This window comes from Bombus vosnesenskii, unplaced genomic scaffold, assembly GCF_011952255.1.
Source record: "Bombus vosnesenskii isolate JDL3184/JDL3185 unplaced genomic scaffold, Bvos_JDL3184-5_v1.1 scf7180000013812, whole genome shotgun sequence".
NCBI lineage: Eukaryota > Metazoa > Arthropoda > Insecta > Hymenoptera > Apidae > Bombus > Bombus vosnesenskii.
The window spans coordinates 1-18005 of NW_022883229.1; the positions used below are offsets into that span (position 1 = coordinate 1).

An 18005-nucleotide genomic window follows, 5' to 3' on the forward strand; every position below is an offset into this window, starting at 1 on the left:
AATTACACTAATGCCAATGAATATTAACGTATGCGTTTATTAGTACACTAAATAAAAATGAAAGTAATGCAATGAAAAATACAATATACCTTAATGGAAATAAAATAAGTAAATAGCGAAGTATTTATTAATATTATTATATAGCATTATATTATATTATTATAATATTTATTAATATTTACTTAGCTTTTACGTTTGCACAAAAACTATAAAATTTTAAATATAAGGAGAGATTTATAACAGAGATAAAGCAAGTCACAGAAACTAGTGTCTTTCAATGGCAAAAATGCGTTAAAGGAAGTGAAACGATAATCTCCGTCTAGCGTCACAAGCGGAACTGTGTCAGTTTTGCTCCTTGAAAGTACACGTAGCGGTACATGAGCTAGAGAACATTTCAAATCATGTTGTTGTTTTTTTGCTTCGGAGTATCAAGATCGTGAGGACATACATAATATATTAATAAATAAATCCCGGGAAAAACAATGTCGCCGTTACGTTACCGTCGAACCGTCGAACAAAGACGAATTTGAATTCTCCGACTCTCCCCCGATCTGTTTATACTATACCAGTTTAAACCGACGCAAGCGTAAAGAGTTCACGAGAGTTATGGATCAGTATCTACGAGTATCTACCGTCTTTGCGAACATTATCTATAATTATTTATTTAATCATTTGAAAATATACTTGAAGGTTTCAATAACGAGCAATCTTGTCTAATAAATCTCACGATCAACAATCCTCTACACACAAGTCCTCTGAAAACATAACGACTTTTCAGTTCAATTTGATTCGTTGCGTTCAACGCCATCAGGGTGTCCTGTATAACGCGGGCATCCGACTAGGTGCTGATACCACATACAAGAACAAGTCGAATATGTGAAATAAAGCTTTTTAGCTTAAGGTCCCGTTTTGAAAAAAATACAGTTTGAACATGTTCGGTTGGCAATTGGCTTAATACACGCGTATGATAAATAACAAGATTTATTACATGATTTTACAAAATTTGTTAAAATTGATTAAGAAGTTACTTTCAAGAAGTAATATTTACATAATTGTAAATTGAACCTTATGTTTAACAAAATTAGGCATTCTTAAGTATTTGTTATTGTAAATTACTATTATGCTTCGCCAAGTGTGATTGGCGATTTCTGGAACACAGCGTCCATCGATGTCTTCAATGAAAGAACATAAGTTTAATAACCTAACTTATCGACGAAATAAATCCCTGGCCCCCGGGTAGCGTGTTAGGAAGCTTCCCTGGTAATTCTTTTAAAAGCAATTAACGAGTGATCTGTTCGACAGACAGGTCAACACGAAAGAACAGTTTGTCCAATAGGGGTTTCACACGCAGCAATGGGAAAAATAATACTCTCACCCTGAGAGAATTGACCGGCGAGGGCGCGGCAGAGGCCATGGAAGCGCTTCGGTGAGGCGCGCTAGGTCCGTCGCGCCCCCCGGTGAGGTGCAAACTTAGGCGCTGGCAACTCAGCGCCCCGGGGCAGCAAATCAGCCCGGCAGGGGAACCGGACTGTCTGGCACGGCGGCTCCGGCGACGAGGCGCGGTGTGACGTGGCCGTATATCGCTCCATTAGGGGGTGTATTGAGCGCGGGGGGGGGGGTATCCCACACACCAGTTCCCGGGCCCCTCTAGATCGCTGCCGGGACGGTCATCATGGAGGTTTTAGTCCGTTGGCGTCCGCCACTACCACGCCGCTTTTTCCCAGAAGCGACCTGGTGTCCTCCACGCTAATAAAAAAAAAAAAAGTGGGAAAAATAATACGCCAAAAAGGTGTACGTTATAAGGTTCGCCGTGTGCGAAATTATGTCGTTTGACGAATATTCGATGGTTAGCCGCTAAGAAAATTATAACGCAATCCTTGGAAATATCTTGTCTACGGATGAGAGCGATTCTTCCGATAGCAATATTCTCGATCGTCAGACTGCCAAGATTTAGGCTTGTGAAAGTTCTGACATTATGATACAATGATACAGAGATTCAAGCAGGCTCGAGCAAGTTTGATTTATTCCACAGCTCGCTTTAACGTGTAGATAAAATCAATTTGAAAATGGAATAGATATCATATGTTCGCGAGCAGCCAGAAAACAACACTGACGTTATTTCGTATCGCATCTGACTTTAAAAACGAACATAAAATGAAAATAAACGGTTTTCCATACAAAAATGCATACTTGTTACGATGCATCGTGAGTAGCAGAGTAACGCATATGTTCGTGTATTACAGCATGAACGTATCAATGAATAAATAATATATATATATTAAATTAAAATTTTTAATATCTTTATAATTTAATAATAATAATAATTAATATATTTATATAAGTATTATAAATAAAATATTTATAATAATATTATTAATATCTTTTTATTAGAACTAAAAATATAATTTAAAAATTTTTAATATTTTTATAATTTAATAATTATATTTATTTAAATATTATAAATAAAATATTTATAGCAATATTATTAATATTTTTTTATTAATATTAAAAATACAATCTTAAAATTTTTAATATTTTTAATTTTATAATACTATTAATATTTTTTGTTTATATTAATATATAATTAAAATTTTTGATATTTTATAATTTAATATATATATATTATAAATAAAAAATTTTTAAATTATATATTATACAATTTATATTATAGTAATTTCCATTTCTTCAAAATAAAAAAAATTGTATATTAAACAATTTAAAAATAAAGGATAGAATATTTAAGTATTAATATTTTAATTTAATTAATTTAATTTTATAAATAATTAAATATTTATAGTAATATTATTATTTTTTATTAATATTTTAAAATATTATATTATATATATATAATATAATATTTGTATATAATATATATATAATATAATATATATGTCGGGTTAACATTAGAATTTAAGGCGTGTAACGATTCTTCGTTTGAATTAGCCATCGTTTTATGAAACAAAGATTATATTTACGCGAATATACAAGATTTTACAAAATATTATGAATATTGAGTTTAATGAATGATAAGATTAACAAATTATAAGTTTAACTAATGATTCCAAACGAATCCACGGTCAACGGGATAACTCTTTACTATGCGTAGAATAATTTAAACACAAAAAAATACGATTGCTGAGGCACTCGGTAAATTGCTCGATGTATCACTTTCCAAGGCGATCACACGAATGAATATTTGATGAAAATCTTTTTCGCTGTACGACTGCATTTTGTTCGTTATATGCTCGCTGGAGGTATCGAGAAGCTTCCAATCGCCGCTGCTAGGCAGACTCTGCCAAGAGTTTGTCGTATACTCTTTGGAAGCATCGAGAAAGATCCAAACGTCGTTGCTAGGCAGCCTCTGTCTGGAGTCTGATTTCTAATACAACGCGTGTCCCATTATATCGACATCTCCAAAGTACAATTCTATGTGATTTCTAGGGAGAACAATACAACCGATCCACACCTTCGTCAGGCAAAACGTTTATCCCGTGACCGCGGCTACGCTCGGCGACCAGCTGCCACCTCGAACCCACCCTCGCCATCACATATATCGAACAATTACAAATGACAACAATTGCTTAATTACAGCTATGACAAAATCCAGGCTAAAGCACCAGAAGACTCTCGCAAAATTGCAAAGGGAAGGCTCCGGTTTTCCTTTCATCTCCGACACGTTCTTTTGTGATCCCGTTGGCCGCGGATTCGTTGTCGGGCCTGAGACCATCGTCACTAGTGTCGCGAGTGCCAATTGTCGTGATCAATTGTCAAGACTGTAATAACTCTATTATTGTAATAAACTACACCTGCGTGTACCGTACCAATGGCTAATTCCCGTGAAGATTCATTTGACGCCCACAACCCTACTCCCAGTGCTAATCCGACATACATATTAATATTTTTAAATATTTTTTTTTAATATTCAAAAATTTTTTAAATTTCCCTAATATTTTCAATATCATGCTCTAAATGTATAAGCTATTTAAACTAAACAAGTTCATCTTTCTCTTTATTTAATTTAAATATAAATTAGTAATAATATAAATATAAATTAGTAACCCCAACCTAACCCCAACGACCGACACCCTCGAACTATTACAGACGCGACAACGCACGTCCTTCGAACACTAACAACAATATCAGAAACAACCGCCAAGATCGAAGATCGGTACCTCCATCGCAGAATTTTTCGAATACTACAAGACAAAATATCACGTGTAATTATTGTAAAAAACCCGGGCATTTAGTGAAAGACTGTTACAAATTTAAAGCCCGAGTAGATGCCGGATTAATCGTACCCTATGCTTCGAGACCATCAGGAAACCAAACACGTTCTTCGGGAGAATGGGGCGAGCCACGAAGGAACGATACGCCGAATCGCCCAAGAGTACAGGCGGCAATCAGGCGACCGGCGCCGACGGCAACAAACAGAACAAGGGCAGCCACCCCCGCGAGATCGACTCCACCACCCATAACGAGAGACAGAGCGAACGCAATGCCGACTATAAGATCGAACGAACAACCACTAAATACTGTGGGGGAGTCATCCCACAACCAAACAAGGTCACAGACAGAGAATCCAGAATCTCAAGACAAAAGGGAAAGAGTGAAGCACAAGCAACCGGCGAAGGAAAATCATCAGGAGTTGAATTCAGATTCGGAAGGCGACCTCTCCGAATTATTTCAGTAAAATTTAACGATTCCCCAACGACCCCAACTGCACGAATAGTTTCCCCAGATCTAAAAACTAAGACGAGTTTATTATTAGACTCTGGATCGGAAATCAATATTATCAAAAAACCTGCTCTACCCGATTCAGCCATCATCGACGGAAAGGAATCAATCGAAGTGCGAGGAATTACGGCAACGAGCCTGGTCTCCCTAGGGCAGACGGTAATACAGGTGGCGGGCCGTCCGGTTGTTTTACATGTAGTCGATGATTCGTTGCTAATCGATCAAGACGGAATCCTAGGATCCGAATTTTTTGCAGGTTGTAAGGCTCGTATAGATTACGAGGGAAAACATATCAGATGGGGAAATATTTACATCCCCTTCGATACTAAGGAAAAAATAGTTATACCGAAGCGAAGTTCAATAACGTGTTCTATTAATATCGCTAATCCAGAGATGAAAGAGGGATTTATTCCAAAAATCGAGCCGAACAAGGGAATCTATTTTGGTAATGCAGTTGTGAGGAATCATAAAGGAAAAGGTTACATAAGAGTAATAAATACTACTTCAAGAGATTACGAATTTACAACACCAACGATGGTAATTAAGGAATTTGAAAATCCCTCCCCGCTTCCTAGGACAGCGTGTAATACAGTTTTAAAATCGAAGGAAAGTAGATACGATAAAATAAATGAGTTACTACGACTCGAACACTTGAGCGAAGAAGAAAAGGAAAATGTTAAAAAGTTGACTCGTAATAATCAAGATAGGTTTCATATTCCAGGAGATACATTGGAAGCAACCGAAGTTCTGGAACATAGGATAATCACGACGGACAATATACCCATCAATACTAAACAGTATCGATATCCGCCAATACATCGAGAAGAAATAAATTGACAGGTCCAAGAGCTACTAGATACGGACGTAGTGCAACCATCAATATCTCCATATAACTCCCCGTTATGGATTGTGCCCAAAAAACCCGATTCGCAAAGAAATAAGCGCTGGAGACTAGTCATCGATTATAGAAAATTGAACGATAAAACGATTGGCGATGCCTTCCCACTACCCAACATTACAGAAATATTGGATCAATTAGGAAGTGCAAAATATTTTTCCACGTTCGACTTGGCACCGGGCTTTCACCAGATCCGTATGTCACAGGAAGATGCCCACAAAACAGCATTTTCGACACCATACGGGCATTTTCAATTCAAAAGAATGCCTTTGGATTAAAGAATTCCCCAGCAACATTTCAACAGTTGATGAATTCAATATTATCTGGTCTGCAAGGAATAGAACTATTCGTCTATCTGGATGACATAGTGATTTATTCCACGTCTCTCCAAGAACACGAAATTAAGTTCAATAAGTTAATGGAAAGACTGAGGAAAGCTAAATTACGATTACAACCTGATAAGTGCGAATTTTTACGACACGAGGTGAATTATTTGGGAGATATAATTAGCGAGGATGGCGTGAAACCCGACCCAAAGAAAATCGAAGCCGTATCAAAATTTCCACGACCAAAAAAGGGTGAAAAATATCAAACAATTTCTGGGACTAGCAGGATACTACAGAAGATTTATACCCGATTTCTCCAAGGTCGCAAAACCATTGACACAACTATTAAAGAAAGACACTCCCTTTAAATGGACAGAAAATCAAGAAAATGCATTCAATAATTTAAAGACAGCGCTAATGACAAAACCCATTCCACAATATCCAGACTTTTCTAAACCCTTTAACCTTACTACAGACGCATCAGGATATGCAATAAGCGGTGTACTGAGTCAAGGGCCAATCGGAAAAGATTTACCGACTGCATGTGCCTCAAGACTATTAAATTCCGCCGAACAAAACTACTCTACCATAGAAAAAGAGTGTCTGGCAATTGTTTACAGCGCAATGCACTTCCGACCATATCTTTACGGAAGAAAGTTTACTATCGTAACCGATCATAAACCTTTAGTGTGGATGCATTATATCAAGGACCCTACTTCGAGAATTTGGAAATGGAAATTGAAGTTATCGGACTTTGAATTTGATATTGTATACAAAGAAGGCAGGGCGAACGCAAACGCAGACGCATTATCTAGGAATCCTCCGGAAGTTTGTCTACCAATCAGAAAGAGAGAGGAAGTCTCACCGATTCGCTATCCTGTCTCAAAAAGATTCGAAATAGATACGTCAACGGAAGACTCTCCCATATTCGAAGCTAAACCACGCGTCTTGCCTCAATCCACTGATCTTACAAAACAAGGAAAAGTTTTTACTCGAAAGCATCTTACACTGGAAGAAACGCCCGTAAAATATTCTGACGAAGCACTAACCGAGCTCGATGTAAACACAGATAGAGAAATAACTGATCAAGGAAAAAGGCGCATGGACACAACAGGCGAAGAAGAGCCCTGTGTTTGTGGTTACCTGTGTTTCTTCGGCGCGTGCAAGGGCTGGCGGCTGCAGCATCATTATCATTTCGATGTTTGCTCGGGCAACACGCGCAATTCCGCTGCTCCCCCACAACAAGGACCTCCTCCTTCGAGTTATTTTGCGTAAGTTTGGATATTTGCATATTATGGTTGTTTTCGCGATTTTGATCCTTTTTCCTTTTTTTTTTTTTTTTTTGTTGTTTCCCTAGGCTTCGGTGATCGACGTTTGAACAATGTTTGCGGAGGCATTTCCATCAGAGGTTCCTATCCAGACTTCTCTGGTGCGTATTTAGTCTTGTTTTTAGTCCGCTTGATTCGTCTTGTTTCGTTCTATTTAAACTATATTGTGTTGTTTCAGCGCAAGCGAAAGAGGGATTCCGAAGAACCCATGGGCGACTCGAGAAGACCCATCAAACGCATGCGGCGCTGTGATGAACCACAAGTACCAGAGTGGTCGGAGGAACTATTCGACATTGGTGCCGAGGCCGTGGATTTCCCGTCGGAATTGAGCTTTGACAATTTTGTTACTGTCGATGAGAGTTTCTTCGATGCAGAGACCGTCGTATTGGAGTGGGAACCCTCACTGGTTGAAGTCGTTGATACCGATCGTTGTGTAAAAGTTCGTTTTGCAAATGAAATTCCCGGAGAGGTTTTGGAGGCACATCTTCGTCACCATGCTTCTGGGAGAAAGGGAATTTCCCCTGTTGTCCGTTATTGGTGTATGCGTGAGTCCAGCGAACTTTGTCCTGGAGCTCCTTGCTTCGATTTTGATTTGGTGTAGCTGCTTCAATTTCGTTGGTTCGCTGTTTGATAATCGCGGGTTCCTTATTATTATTATTTTTTTAGATGTATTTTGTTTTTATGTTCAATATATATATATATATATGTATATATATACTATCACATATAAAAAAAATATATATATATATATATTTTAAATGTGATAGTTTAAGGTTATCTATTTTATGTTTGTTAAATATATGTGTATTTATTTAATTTTATATTTCTTGCTTTTTTAAATTAATTATACATATATATATATATTTCTGACAATGTAACCTTTATTTCTTTTATAATACAATATTGTATGTTTTATGTATTCGTTAGACTATTAGTTTTCGATTTCATATATACCTATATTTCATAAATTGATAATATTGTATTTGTTGCATAGTATTGGAAGTACTGTCTCTAATATTTACTAGGTTATTACATGTTTGGCATATATGTTTATACTTATATGTAACTCCAAGTTGTTGCGGCGTTGATTGATTAAAATATATTTATATATACATGTATTCCTGGCGTTTCAATTATTTCCCCTTTTTGTAGTTATTCCTATTTCCTGGTTTATTTGTTTGGTTCGTGACTCGTTCAATCCATTGGCTGGTTCTATTTATTTTATTTTATACTGGTTGGATTTATATTATATTGAACCATAGGTTTTCAAATTGCAAGTCGGTTATTGGTAGGTTTATTTAGAGTTGTGTGTATATGTATTTTGTTTATTGGTTGGTTCTATTAGTCGCCCTCGTTTTGTTAATCCTTCCTTTCGTTTCGTAGTGCCGTGTGTTCGTTTGTGCATTCAAATCCTTATTCGTGCGTTTTGTATAGAGTGGTTTCCTTGTTCTTGTTACGGCGCGTGCGAAGCGCGGGACGTGACACCCCCGCCCTTGGAGTTCAAATTTCCAAAGGAAATTTGACTGATGGTGTCTCTGAGTTCGCTCAAGGCGGACGTAGATGTCGTTGGTTGTTGAGTGACTACCGGTGTTATCGATATCCCTTGAGGTTGTGCTGTTTGATCATCGATATTTCGTCTTCCTTTGAGGTATAGTAGCAGGTGGGTGACTGAACCGCATATTGCTCCTAATAGGGCGATTCCACATCCGTAAGTTTCACGTAACTGGTATCCATATATGGCTATATCTATTATCGTCTTGATTAATTTAAACATTACGAGTATTCCAAATATTGCTGCACTGACAGTTCCAAATTCCATGAAACCAGTCCATAATTTTTCGCTATTGTCGTTAATGTGTTTTCGTCCATCATTCCCAGGATGTTTACTGTTCCAGGGACGATTGTTTTTCCTGTCGCTCCTCTGGTCAATGTGTTCAAGACTGCAGTTTTTTCTGCCGGGAACATGACGTGGTCCCGTAGTGCGTCCAGGTCCTTTTGGGTATATATTCCGCTCGTGGCCAACGACGATGGTGCTGAGTATCGCCAAGTTTGGCGCACGTCCGGGCGGAGTTCCTGTGGTGCGATTGTTTCCATGGGTTTTGGTACGAATTTGTGCCAGAGTCCGTCGATGTTGTATAGCGTGGGTAGTACTGCGCTACATTCTCTATGGTTTCCGTGTTGCGTTGGGATGTGTGTTGTTGGTGTTAGAAATGCGGTGCGATTCCCTTGCCAAACGGGTAGCTCCGAGTAGCATTCTGTTGTATGTCGTACCTTTACTTGTACCGGAATGCATTTGACTATATGGACCGCTTCTCCTGCGATCAGAGCCATGTGTCCTGGGGTCTTGGTTATGGTGTATGCAAATTCGTCGGGCAGTAAGATTGCTAAGCTTAAAGCATTCTCTATTAGTTTCTTCTGTGTGGTGCATCTTTGTGTCAGTATATCATGGTATAATGTTGTCATTTGTCGTTTAATATGTTTCTCTACGTAAATGAATTTTGAGTTGACATATGCGAATATATCCAAATTTTCGACTGCTGTCTTGCTTTTGGAGATGAACGTATTTCCTCTTGTTGTTTCTAACAGGAACAACTTGGGGTGTTCAGTGGATAGTAGGGTATATCCACACAGTGGCTGTTCTCCAGTTTTAGTTAGCGCAAATGTTACTTCCTGCGTTGTTAGTGCGTAAACTGGTTGTGCTGATTCCCTGTTGGTTCTTATTTCCTGGATCTTTGTAGCAATTCCTTCATATAGCACATCGTACTGATCAAATTTGCATGGCGAGGGCGGTTGTGGTTGCCAATAAGTGTATCCGTCCTCAGCGTCTAGACAGTTTCCTTCGCTAAAGGTACATACCGTTCCTGATTTCAGTAGAATTTTGTTCGCCTCGATCCGTACTGGCACAACTGCTGATCTTAAACTTATCCTTACTGTGGCTTGTACGACGACCTTTTCCCAGCTCCCGTATGGGTCTGCATACTGTGTTCCCTGGCAGCTGCCGTCGTCTGTTAACTTGCCGGCTAGGACAAGCGACCTTGTTTCTGTTGCATTATCTTTTAGGCCTACTATAAGGTTTTGTGGTCCGAGTGAAAACGTGCCGTCTTGGTGCATCCTTGCACATTGTTGGACGGTTGTTTTATGGAGGTATTCGGCGAATCCGTTATGCACTGCCGACGTGTGGGAGTGCATGCCACAGTAATATATAATTCGAGTTATTTGCACCTTGCATTGCCTTACACTGGTAAATTCAAATTCTGAGAGTTGCAGTAGTTGAATATAAATATCTTGGGTTTCAGTCATCGCAGGCTGTATGTTGCAGTCCCCGATGGAGTTTAAAGAGATGGTGGTAACGTTGAGGTGGTTGCCATTGCAGTCGTATCCTACCAGGCCATATGCTATTTCGATGAGGGTAAGTACGATGACCAGGTGATTCATCTTCCTATTAACAATTTATTAAATCGTTTCTTACTCTCGACTTTATTCGAAATAAGAATAATCTTTTATTATTATTAATATATATATATAAAGAAAAATTTTTATATCTATATATATATTTTTCCTTTTTTTCTTCTCATCCTCTTTTTTTTATTATTATTATTATTATTAAAACTTTTGTTTTATTTTAGGTTTTACGTACATGTTATCAGTGAAAATAAATATTATGAATGCTAAGGGGTTATAATTATATACATATATGCATACGTATTCGTAAGTAGTATAAATGAGATTTGTTTTATTGTTATAAATATATAAGTGTTACGACCGTTCGTGGAGAGACACGGTCGCGAGGAAAACGCGTCAGCGAGAGGCGTAAATTCTCGCTACGATTCGGTGAATCGACGCCGCGAAGTAGTCGTTCCCCTGTTTCGGTTAGGATAACAGAGGTGGTTGATATGAATATGACACAGTAGTAAGTTATATTTCACCGTTTATTCCACAATTTATAACGAGGATAGTTACACTGGTGCGTATGTACGAGATGGGCGATTGACTGATCTGCGGGTGTGTATACCCGGTGGAAGGATGTTGACCGTTCGAAGGATGCAAAAACAGTACTCTTGGGAGACGATGCTGTCTCGGAGGAGAGCTAAGGATGAGTGTGTCCAGCACACGGGACCATCGGATTTGTTCGTGCCGATGTTATTTAGGAGAGTGAGGGAATAGGCTTCGTTTTTAATTGGTTCGACGGAGGGTCTTAACCGCCCTCGAGAGAAAGTGGTTAGTGGGAGGAAAGTTGCAGCGTACGTGACAAAAACTAACTTTCCCTTTTTCGCCGTGGTAGACAATAGTCTCTAGAAATTCCTCCGAGCCAGATGTTTGTTTTGTTTGAAGGACCTTTTCTAGGAAATCTATGAAATTTATGGAAGGTCCTTGAAACTATGGAGGATACGCTGCGAGTATCCGAAGACATCTGGTTGCCATATTGCCCGCGGTGTGTGGCCTCGGCTAGGTAGAGTGTTACGCGACGTAACAATAAGTATATATTATCAATAGGAATAGATATTACAAATGTAGCTTGTCTTCGAATATATATATATATATATGTGCGTGAAATGGTAAATATGACGGCTTATTTTATGAGTCACTTGCATTATCAATGGAAATGAGTGTTATAGATATCGCCTACTTTACAACATGCGTGTATATATATATATTGGTAAATATAAGTGAGAATTATATGTATAGTTATAAATATTGTTTGTTTACAGGTGGATAGCATAAGTATTTGGTTTCGTGCGTAGCGTACAGGTGCTTTACAGTTCTACGGTGCGGATTGCTATTCCTTGAACTAAAAAAATTCTTTCGATGTCAGTCAGATTATTGTAAACGATCATGCATGGGAGGCATGATATAGCGGGTTGTAGGTCCGTTAGGTTTATATCACACATACGACAGTGTGATATTTGTGTCCTTGCAGGTACTCCGCATAGGAAATGAGTGGGCGGGTCGTCGCATGGGTCCTGGTCGTCTGGATCTAGGTTGTCGAAACAGTCTTGACAAAGATAACCGTTATCTAAATGGTAGACGGAACGTATCAACCGAACACAGAGGCAAAACTGAACATCCTCCGTCGCTTCCAGGTCGAATGCGGGTACGGGCCCGTCTGGGTCCTCTATGTCAGAGTTGATGAATTCGCCACCCGTTCTGTACATACATACAAAAACAGTTAATATATATATATTTTTTTATATATGTTTCGTTCGGACCTATTCCTTTGTACGAATACTGTATCCCTGTATATAATATAATATATATAATATGTTATGATTATGTTAGTTGTTATTTATTATATATATATTTTCCTTATCTCTCTCTCTTTCTCTTTTTTTTCTCCCTCTTCTTCTTTTTTTTTTTTTTTATTAGTACCTAACATTGCTATCATCGCTAGGCGCAGAAACACGTCCGGGAGCCTGGCGGTCCACCTTCGAACGGCCGTGGTCGTGAGATGACGACCCAGTGAGGCCCACTTGACTACCCACGACTGCGCCGGTACTGGACCCCTGCACCGTAAACGTTTTTCTTTAGTTTTTCACAATCCATTTTGTTTTATTATAAGTTTCGCCTAGGTCGTCCTCGAGTTTCCATCCTGGTGCCACTCACTCTTTCGCACTCTACCCCGGTCAAGGCCGGTGCAGGGTGACGGGGAGCCCCACGAGAAGGTGAGGTGAGTGGTCTTGGCAGATATGGGCCCACCTACTTCATCGAAATTCTCCGCACCGGATCGGCGAGCTGGCGGGTACCAAAGGCACCGACCAGCCGCTACCCGACTATGGGAGAATATCAGGTCCATCGGGGTTTCCCCGGGCGTGGTCCTACGCCCTGAGAACCCATATCCGCCTCATGCTCCCCAACCTAACCCCAACCTAACCCCTCGTCGCCCTCGATAGAAAGTTGCTAGTGGGAAGCATCGTACGTGAGAAAAACTAATTTTCCCGTGTCAAGCCGTAGAAGACAACAGTCTTTAGAAAGTGATTTAGAAAAAAGATATTTGTTGGGTCTGAAGGACCTTCGCTACCAAATTACTGGGATTTATGATGGGTCCTTGGGACTATTGAGGGTACGCAACAAAGATGAGCGGACATCTGGCTCCCGGCTGGCCCGCGGTGTATGGCCTGGTCCAAGTAGAAGTTCGCCCGACGTAACACTGAATGATATTTTTTATTTGCATATTCAATTTTAAGAATAATCCCAAATAAATTAGGTGGAGTAATTATATTATTCATATCAATGTTTATTTTATATATAATTCCATCAATTAATTTAAATAATTTAAAAAATAATAAATTTTAGGTTATTAGTAAAATTCTTTATTGATGATTTATTAATATTTTTATTATATTCACTTGATTAGGAAAACAAATAATTGAATATCCATATACTAATTTAAACTTAATATTTACATCATTATATTTTATATACTTAATCTTTTCATTTTTTAAAATAATATTTGAGATTTCTTATTAAAGAAAAAAAATAAGTTAATGAACTTGAATAAGTGTATGACTTGAAATCATACCATAGAAATAAAACTTTCTATTATCTTAAAAATTATTTTAAATTTGATATTATTTACAAAACCTTTTCTTACTAATAATATTCTAATTTTAAAAATTAATATTTATATATATATATTTATACTATAATATTAATAAATTTCTAATTATTTAATAAAAATTTAATACAAAATTATCCTTAATAAATTATATGTATATGTATTAATAAAAATAATATAATTATAAAATTAAAAATAAAAATATTTAACTAAACAATTTATTCAATATAAATAAATTAATAAAACCCATAATTAAAAATATAATTATATTAAAATTTTAAATAATAAAATAAAATATAAAATATAAATATTTAAATTCAGACAATTTAATATAATTAATATATAATATAATAATAAATTTTTATAATAATAATTTATTATAAAATAATTGAAATTTCTTTTTATTAATAAAATTATTTCCAAAACTATTATAAATAAATAAATATCTTATTAATAAAATTATAAACATATATATAAGAAAATTTAAAATACTAATTAATGTAAATTAAATAATTAATAAAATATTTTAATAATTCTTCTATCAATTTTAAATCAATTTCTTTATAAATTATGTAATATCGTGATATAATGTGTTTACAAAGAGTGGACAATAGAGATGTTAATCAGACAGAAAAAGACGATTGTTGTTCAACCTGAACTATTCACGCCAAACGCACAGAAAACAGCGCAATCCACACTCTCTCGGCAACGCCACTCGCAACCTCTGTCTCCGCTCGACTCGCACTCTGCTTTTCGACTAACGCTCTGGCCGTTGCCGCATTCCGTTGTCTTTTTCCTAGGCCCACCGCACACGTGGTATGCAAGCGCTCGTGGCCAGGGTCACGTAGGTCTTTTCCACGAAACTATGCACTTAAAAAGACCGATGACACATTGATGGGCCCGACGACGCCTCGGCTCTCGCGACATTGTTCATAGTTCGCCCGATATTTCTTAGGCCTTTCGTCCACGATACTACACTCGGCCATCCTGCAATAACATCTGCCCTCAGATGTTGCCTTCTATCTCGCTGTCATCAGATGCGTCACTTTCGGCGTTTAGGACCCAAGGTTTCATAAAATCTGCAGTCATCGAGGTGTGCGCGGGCCCCTCATGCTCCCCTACTTTCTCCACAGTGTAGCGGTCATTCCGCATGGCTCGCGCGACCCGGTACGGACCTAAAAATCTGCCCCCGAGTTTTAACCCTGCGCCGAACTGCGTTCTCTTTATGGCGACAAGGTCCCCCCTTCGATACTGCTTCGCGCTCTTTCTTCTTTTATTGTAACTCCGACGATTCTCCTCTTGAGTTGCGGCGATCTTCCTCTTCGCGTCCTCACGTAGCTCGCGACGTTGTTCTTCAAACCTCGCGGCCCACTCTTCGTCGATCAGCTTTCTAACCTTCGCCTCTTCCCTGACTTGCATTTCGACCCCGACCAGTAGCTGGAAAGGAGTCTTCCCTGTGCTTCTGTTTACGGTGGAATTTAGGTGTTTCTGAACCTGATCGCCATGCTGCCCGTTCCCCCTCGGCGCCAGTCTTCGCGGTCTTCGCGCTACCGGTTTGTCGCTTTTCAGAACTATTTTCGCGGTTATCCCGACGTCTCTCTTCTTCTCCGGCCTATACCCTTTAATAATATCTCGAATCGCTTCACGATAATGCGGTTCCTGTACGTGTGTTAGGTCTGTTTCGTCAGTCTGTTCTACTACGTTAATTCTAAACACATCCGACACGTCTTTGTTAGTCTGTTCGTCAAGCCGCAAGAAAGTCACTTCGCCCCGTTTAACCCGTAACTCTACCTGATCCAGAAAATCAGTGCCTAACAACAAGCCGTGCTTCATCAATATTTTGTTTGAAACAACGTGCAAAGTGATTGGCAGTTTACACCCATCAACCGTCATTACCTTAGTGAATTCACCCCAGGTCTCATTGCCAGCGGAACCAAAACCGTCGAACTTAAACTTGCATTTACCTAGCGGTGGTGACCCTAACCTCGCATACTCGTCTGATCGGATGAACGTGAGATCACTACCCGTATCCACTAATGCCACAAACCTACAGTCATCTATCGCCACTTCTTTCACATACTTCCCTTTTTCGGATCTTGACACTACGCAAGTCTCTTTCGGTCGTGCCGTACACCTCGCTGCAATATGTCCAAATCCGCTGCACTCGAAACACCTAACACCTTCTCCCCTCTCCGGACACTTAGCACTTAGATGATCCTCACTATCGCAAATGAAGCATCTTCTTTTCTTCATTGCGTCTACAGATTGACTGGGCTTCCCGTTCTTCTGGGTTTTAGCCGGCTTCACAATCGACTTTGCTCTGCGACTCTTCTGCTCTTCGTACATCACTAACCTCTTCCTCAACTCTTTGATTGACGTCGCGCCGTATAATATAGCCTTATTGTTCTCGTCGTCTATTATTCCATCCACTATGTATTCCACCTTTGCTTCCTCCTCCATGTCCACATGGCTGGCTATTTCGAGCATGCGGTACATGTAAGCCAAACATGCTTCATCACTCTCCTTTTTCGTTTCTTCAAGTTTCTGATGAACTTGCCTACTGTTGACTTTCCTCGAAAATTCTTTCACCAGCCCCCTCTTCAACTCATGCCAAGTTCTGGCATGACACTCGAAACTTGCGAATATTTTCGCTGATCCCTTCAGCAACTTCCTGGCGTAGACTGTCTTCTGCCCGTCCGACCACATGCACGTATCAGCGACTTCCTCGAACGACTCGAACCATCGTTCGACGTTTTCACCTCTGTTGCCACTAAACGACTCTAGTGCATCTTCGACGTCTCTAAAACTCAGTGTCGAACCAACGCATGCCCTTCGACAACATTCGGCACGGTCCTGATACACCCTTCGCGTATCTTTCTTGTATCCCCTTGCGTTTTTCTTGTCCTCTTCATCCTCACTTTCGTCGTCGCTTTCTTCTTCCGACGATATGTCGTTACCATCCATGGCCGCTTGTAGCCGTGCGCGTAATTCTACTTTTCTTCCCGTCGTTTTTAAACCCAAACTAGCGAGGCGCTCCTTCAACTCCTTCGTATTCATTTTCTCAACATCTTCATCTTCGTTACAATCACGCTCAGCTCTCTGTACGTTTCCTAGATCTCGTTGACCGGTTAGCTCTTCACCGCCCGTCGATCCCTTACGATACGATTGTCCAGCCCTACACGCCCGATTCAGTCTTGCAATCAGCACTGACCTCGCACCCGATATAGGGAGGTTCATTCGCGCGAGCTTACTCCTCAGCTCCTCCAGCGTCGAACCCTCTTCACCCGACAATCGCTCGTCCCCGACGTTTGCCATTTTTTACACTACACGAACTTAAACAGTCAACGATATCGTCTTTTACCGCACCGCGTACCGGTAAATTCACAACTAGCTCGAATAGCTCTGTTAAACCGTTTCGTTTTCTGTCTTGTCCAATCCCGGACGAGCCCCCAAAAAATGTAATATCGTGATATAATGTGTTTACAAAGAGTGGACAATAGAGATGTTAATCAGACAGAAAAAGACGATTGTTGTTCAACCTGAACTATTCACGCCAAACGCACAGAAAACAGCGCAATCCACACTCTCTCAGCAACGCCACTCGCAACCTCTGTCTCCGCTCGACTCGCACTCTGCTTTTCGACTAACGCTCTGGCCGTTGCCGCATTCCGTTGTCTTTTTCCTAGGCCCACCGCACACGTGGTATGCAAGCGCTCGTGGCCAGGGTCACGTAGGTCTTTTCCACGAAACTATGCACTTAAAAAGACCGATGACACATTGATGGGCCCGACGACGCCTCGGCTCTCGCGACATTGTTCATAGTTCGCCCGATATTTCTTAGGCCTTTCGTCCACGATACTACAATTATTTTAAATAATTAAACATAATACACACACATCCCATTAATAAATTTATTAAATGGTTAAAAAATTATTATATTAATTGTAAAAAATAATATAATAATTAAAAATTTAGTATGTTATTAAAAAAAGATTATTTTCAATATATATATATATTAACAACATAATTTTGAATAATTCATTTTAATACTAATCATTCCCATCTTTATAAAATCAATATAAATTTTAAAATAATAAAATATATTAAAATACTCTATTTATTATAATAAATTTATTAAAACAATAGCTAAAAATTTAATTTTATTA

General features: G+C 39.0%; 2 protein-coding genes across 2 annotated transcripts; one reads left to right on the forward strand and one right to left on the reverse strand.

The window, feature by feature from the left end:
* The first annotated feature begins 7329 nt into the window (after positions 1-7329).
* On the forward strand, positions 7330-7912 carry LOC117238995. The gene is made up of 2 exons (XM_033504253.1): positions 7330-7387; positions 7465-7912. The coding sequence occupies exons 1-2, from the start codon at positions 7340-7342 to the stop codon at positions 7885-7887; spliced, it is 471 nt and encodes a 156-aa protein (XP_033360144.1). The 5' UTR covers positions 7330-7339; the 3' UTR covers positions 7888-7912.
* Positions 7913-11963: 4051 nt separating this feature from the next.
* LOC117238994 lies at positions 11964-12458 on the reverse strand. The gene is made up of 2 exons (XM_033504252.1): positions 12052-12458; positions 11964-12015 (listed from the first exon to the last, which is right to left on the reverse strand). Exons 1-2 carry the CDS (start codon positions 12437-12439, stop codon positions 11990-11992), a joined length of 414 nt encoding a protein of 137 aa, XP_033360143.1. The 5' UTR covers positions 12440-12458; the 3' UTR covers positions 11964-11989.
* Positions 12459-18005: the final 5547 nt, after the last annotated feature.

Excerpts from the sequence above, each read along its gene's own strand:
- LOC117238995 (XM_033504253.1), top strand. The coding sequence starts at position 7,340 with ATGTTTGCGGAGGCATTTCCATCAGAGGTTCCTATCCAGACTTCTCTG. Across the intron at positions 7,388-7,464 it reads TTCCTATCCAGACTTCTCTG|CGCAAGCGAAAGAGGGATTC; the intron begins GTGCGTATTTAG and ends GTGTTGTTTCAG.
- LOC117238994 (XM_033504252.1), bottom strand. The coding sequence starts at position 12,439 with ATGTACAGAACGGGTGGCGAATTCATCAACTCTGACATAGAGGACCCA. Across the intron at positions 12,016-12,051 it reads AGGAATAGCAATCCGCACCG|CAAATACTTATGCTATCCAC; the intron begins TAGAACTGTAAA and ends TACGCACGAAAC.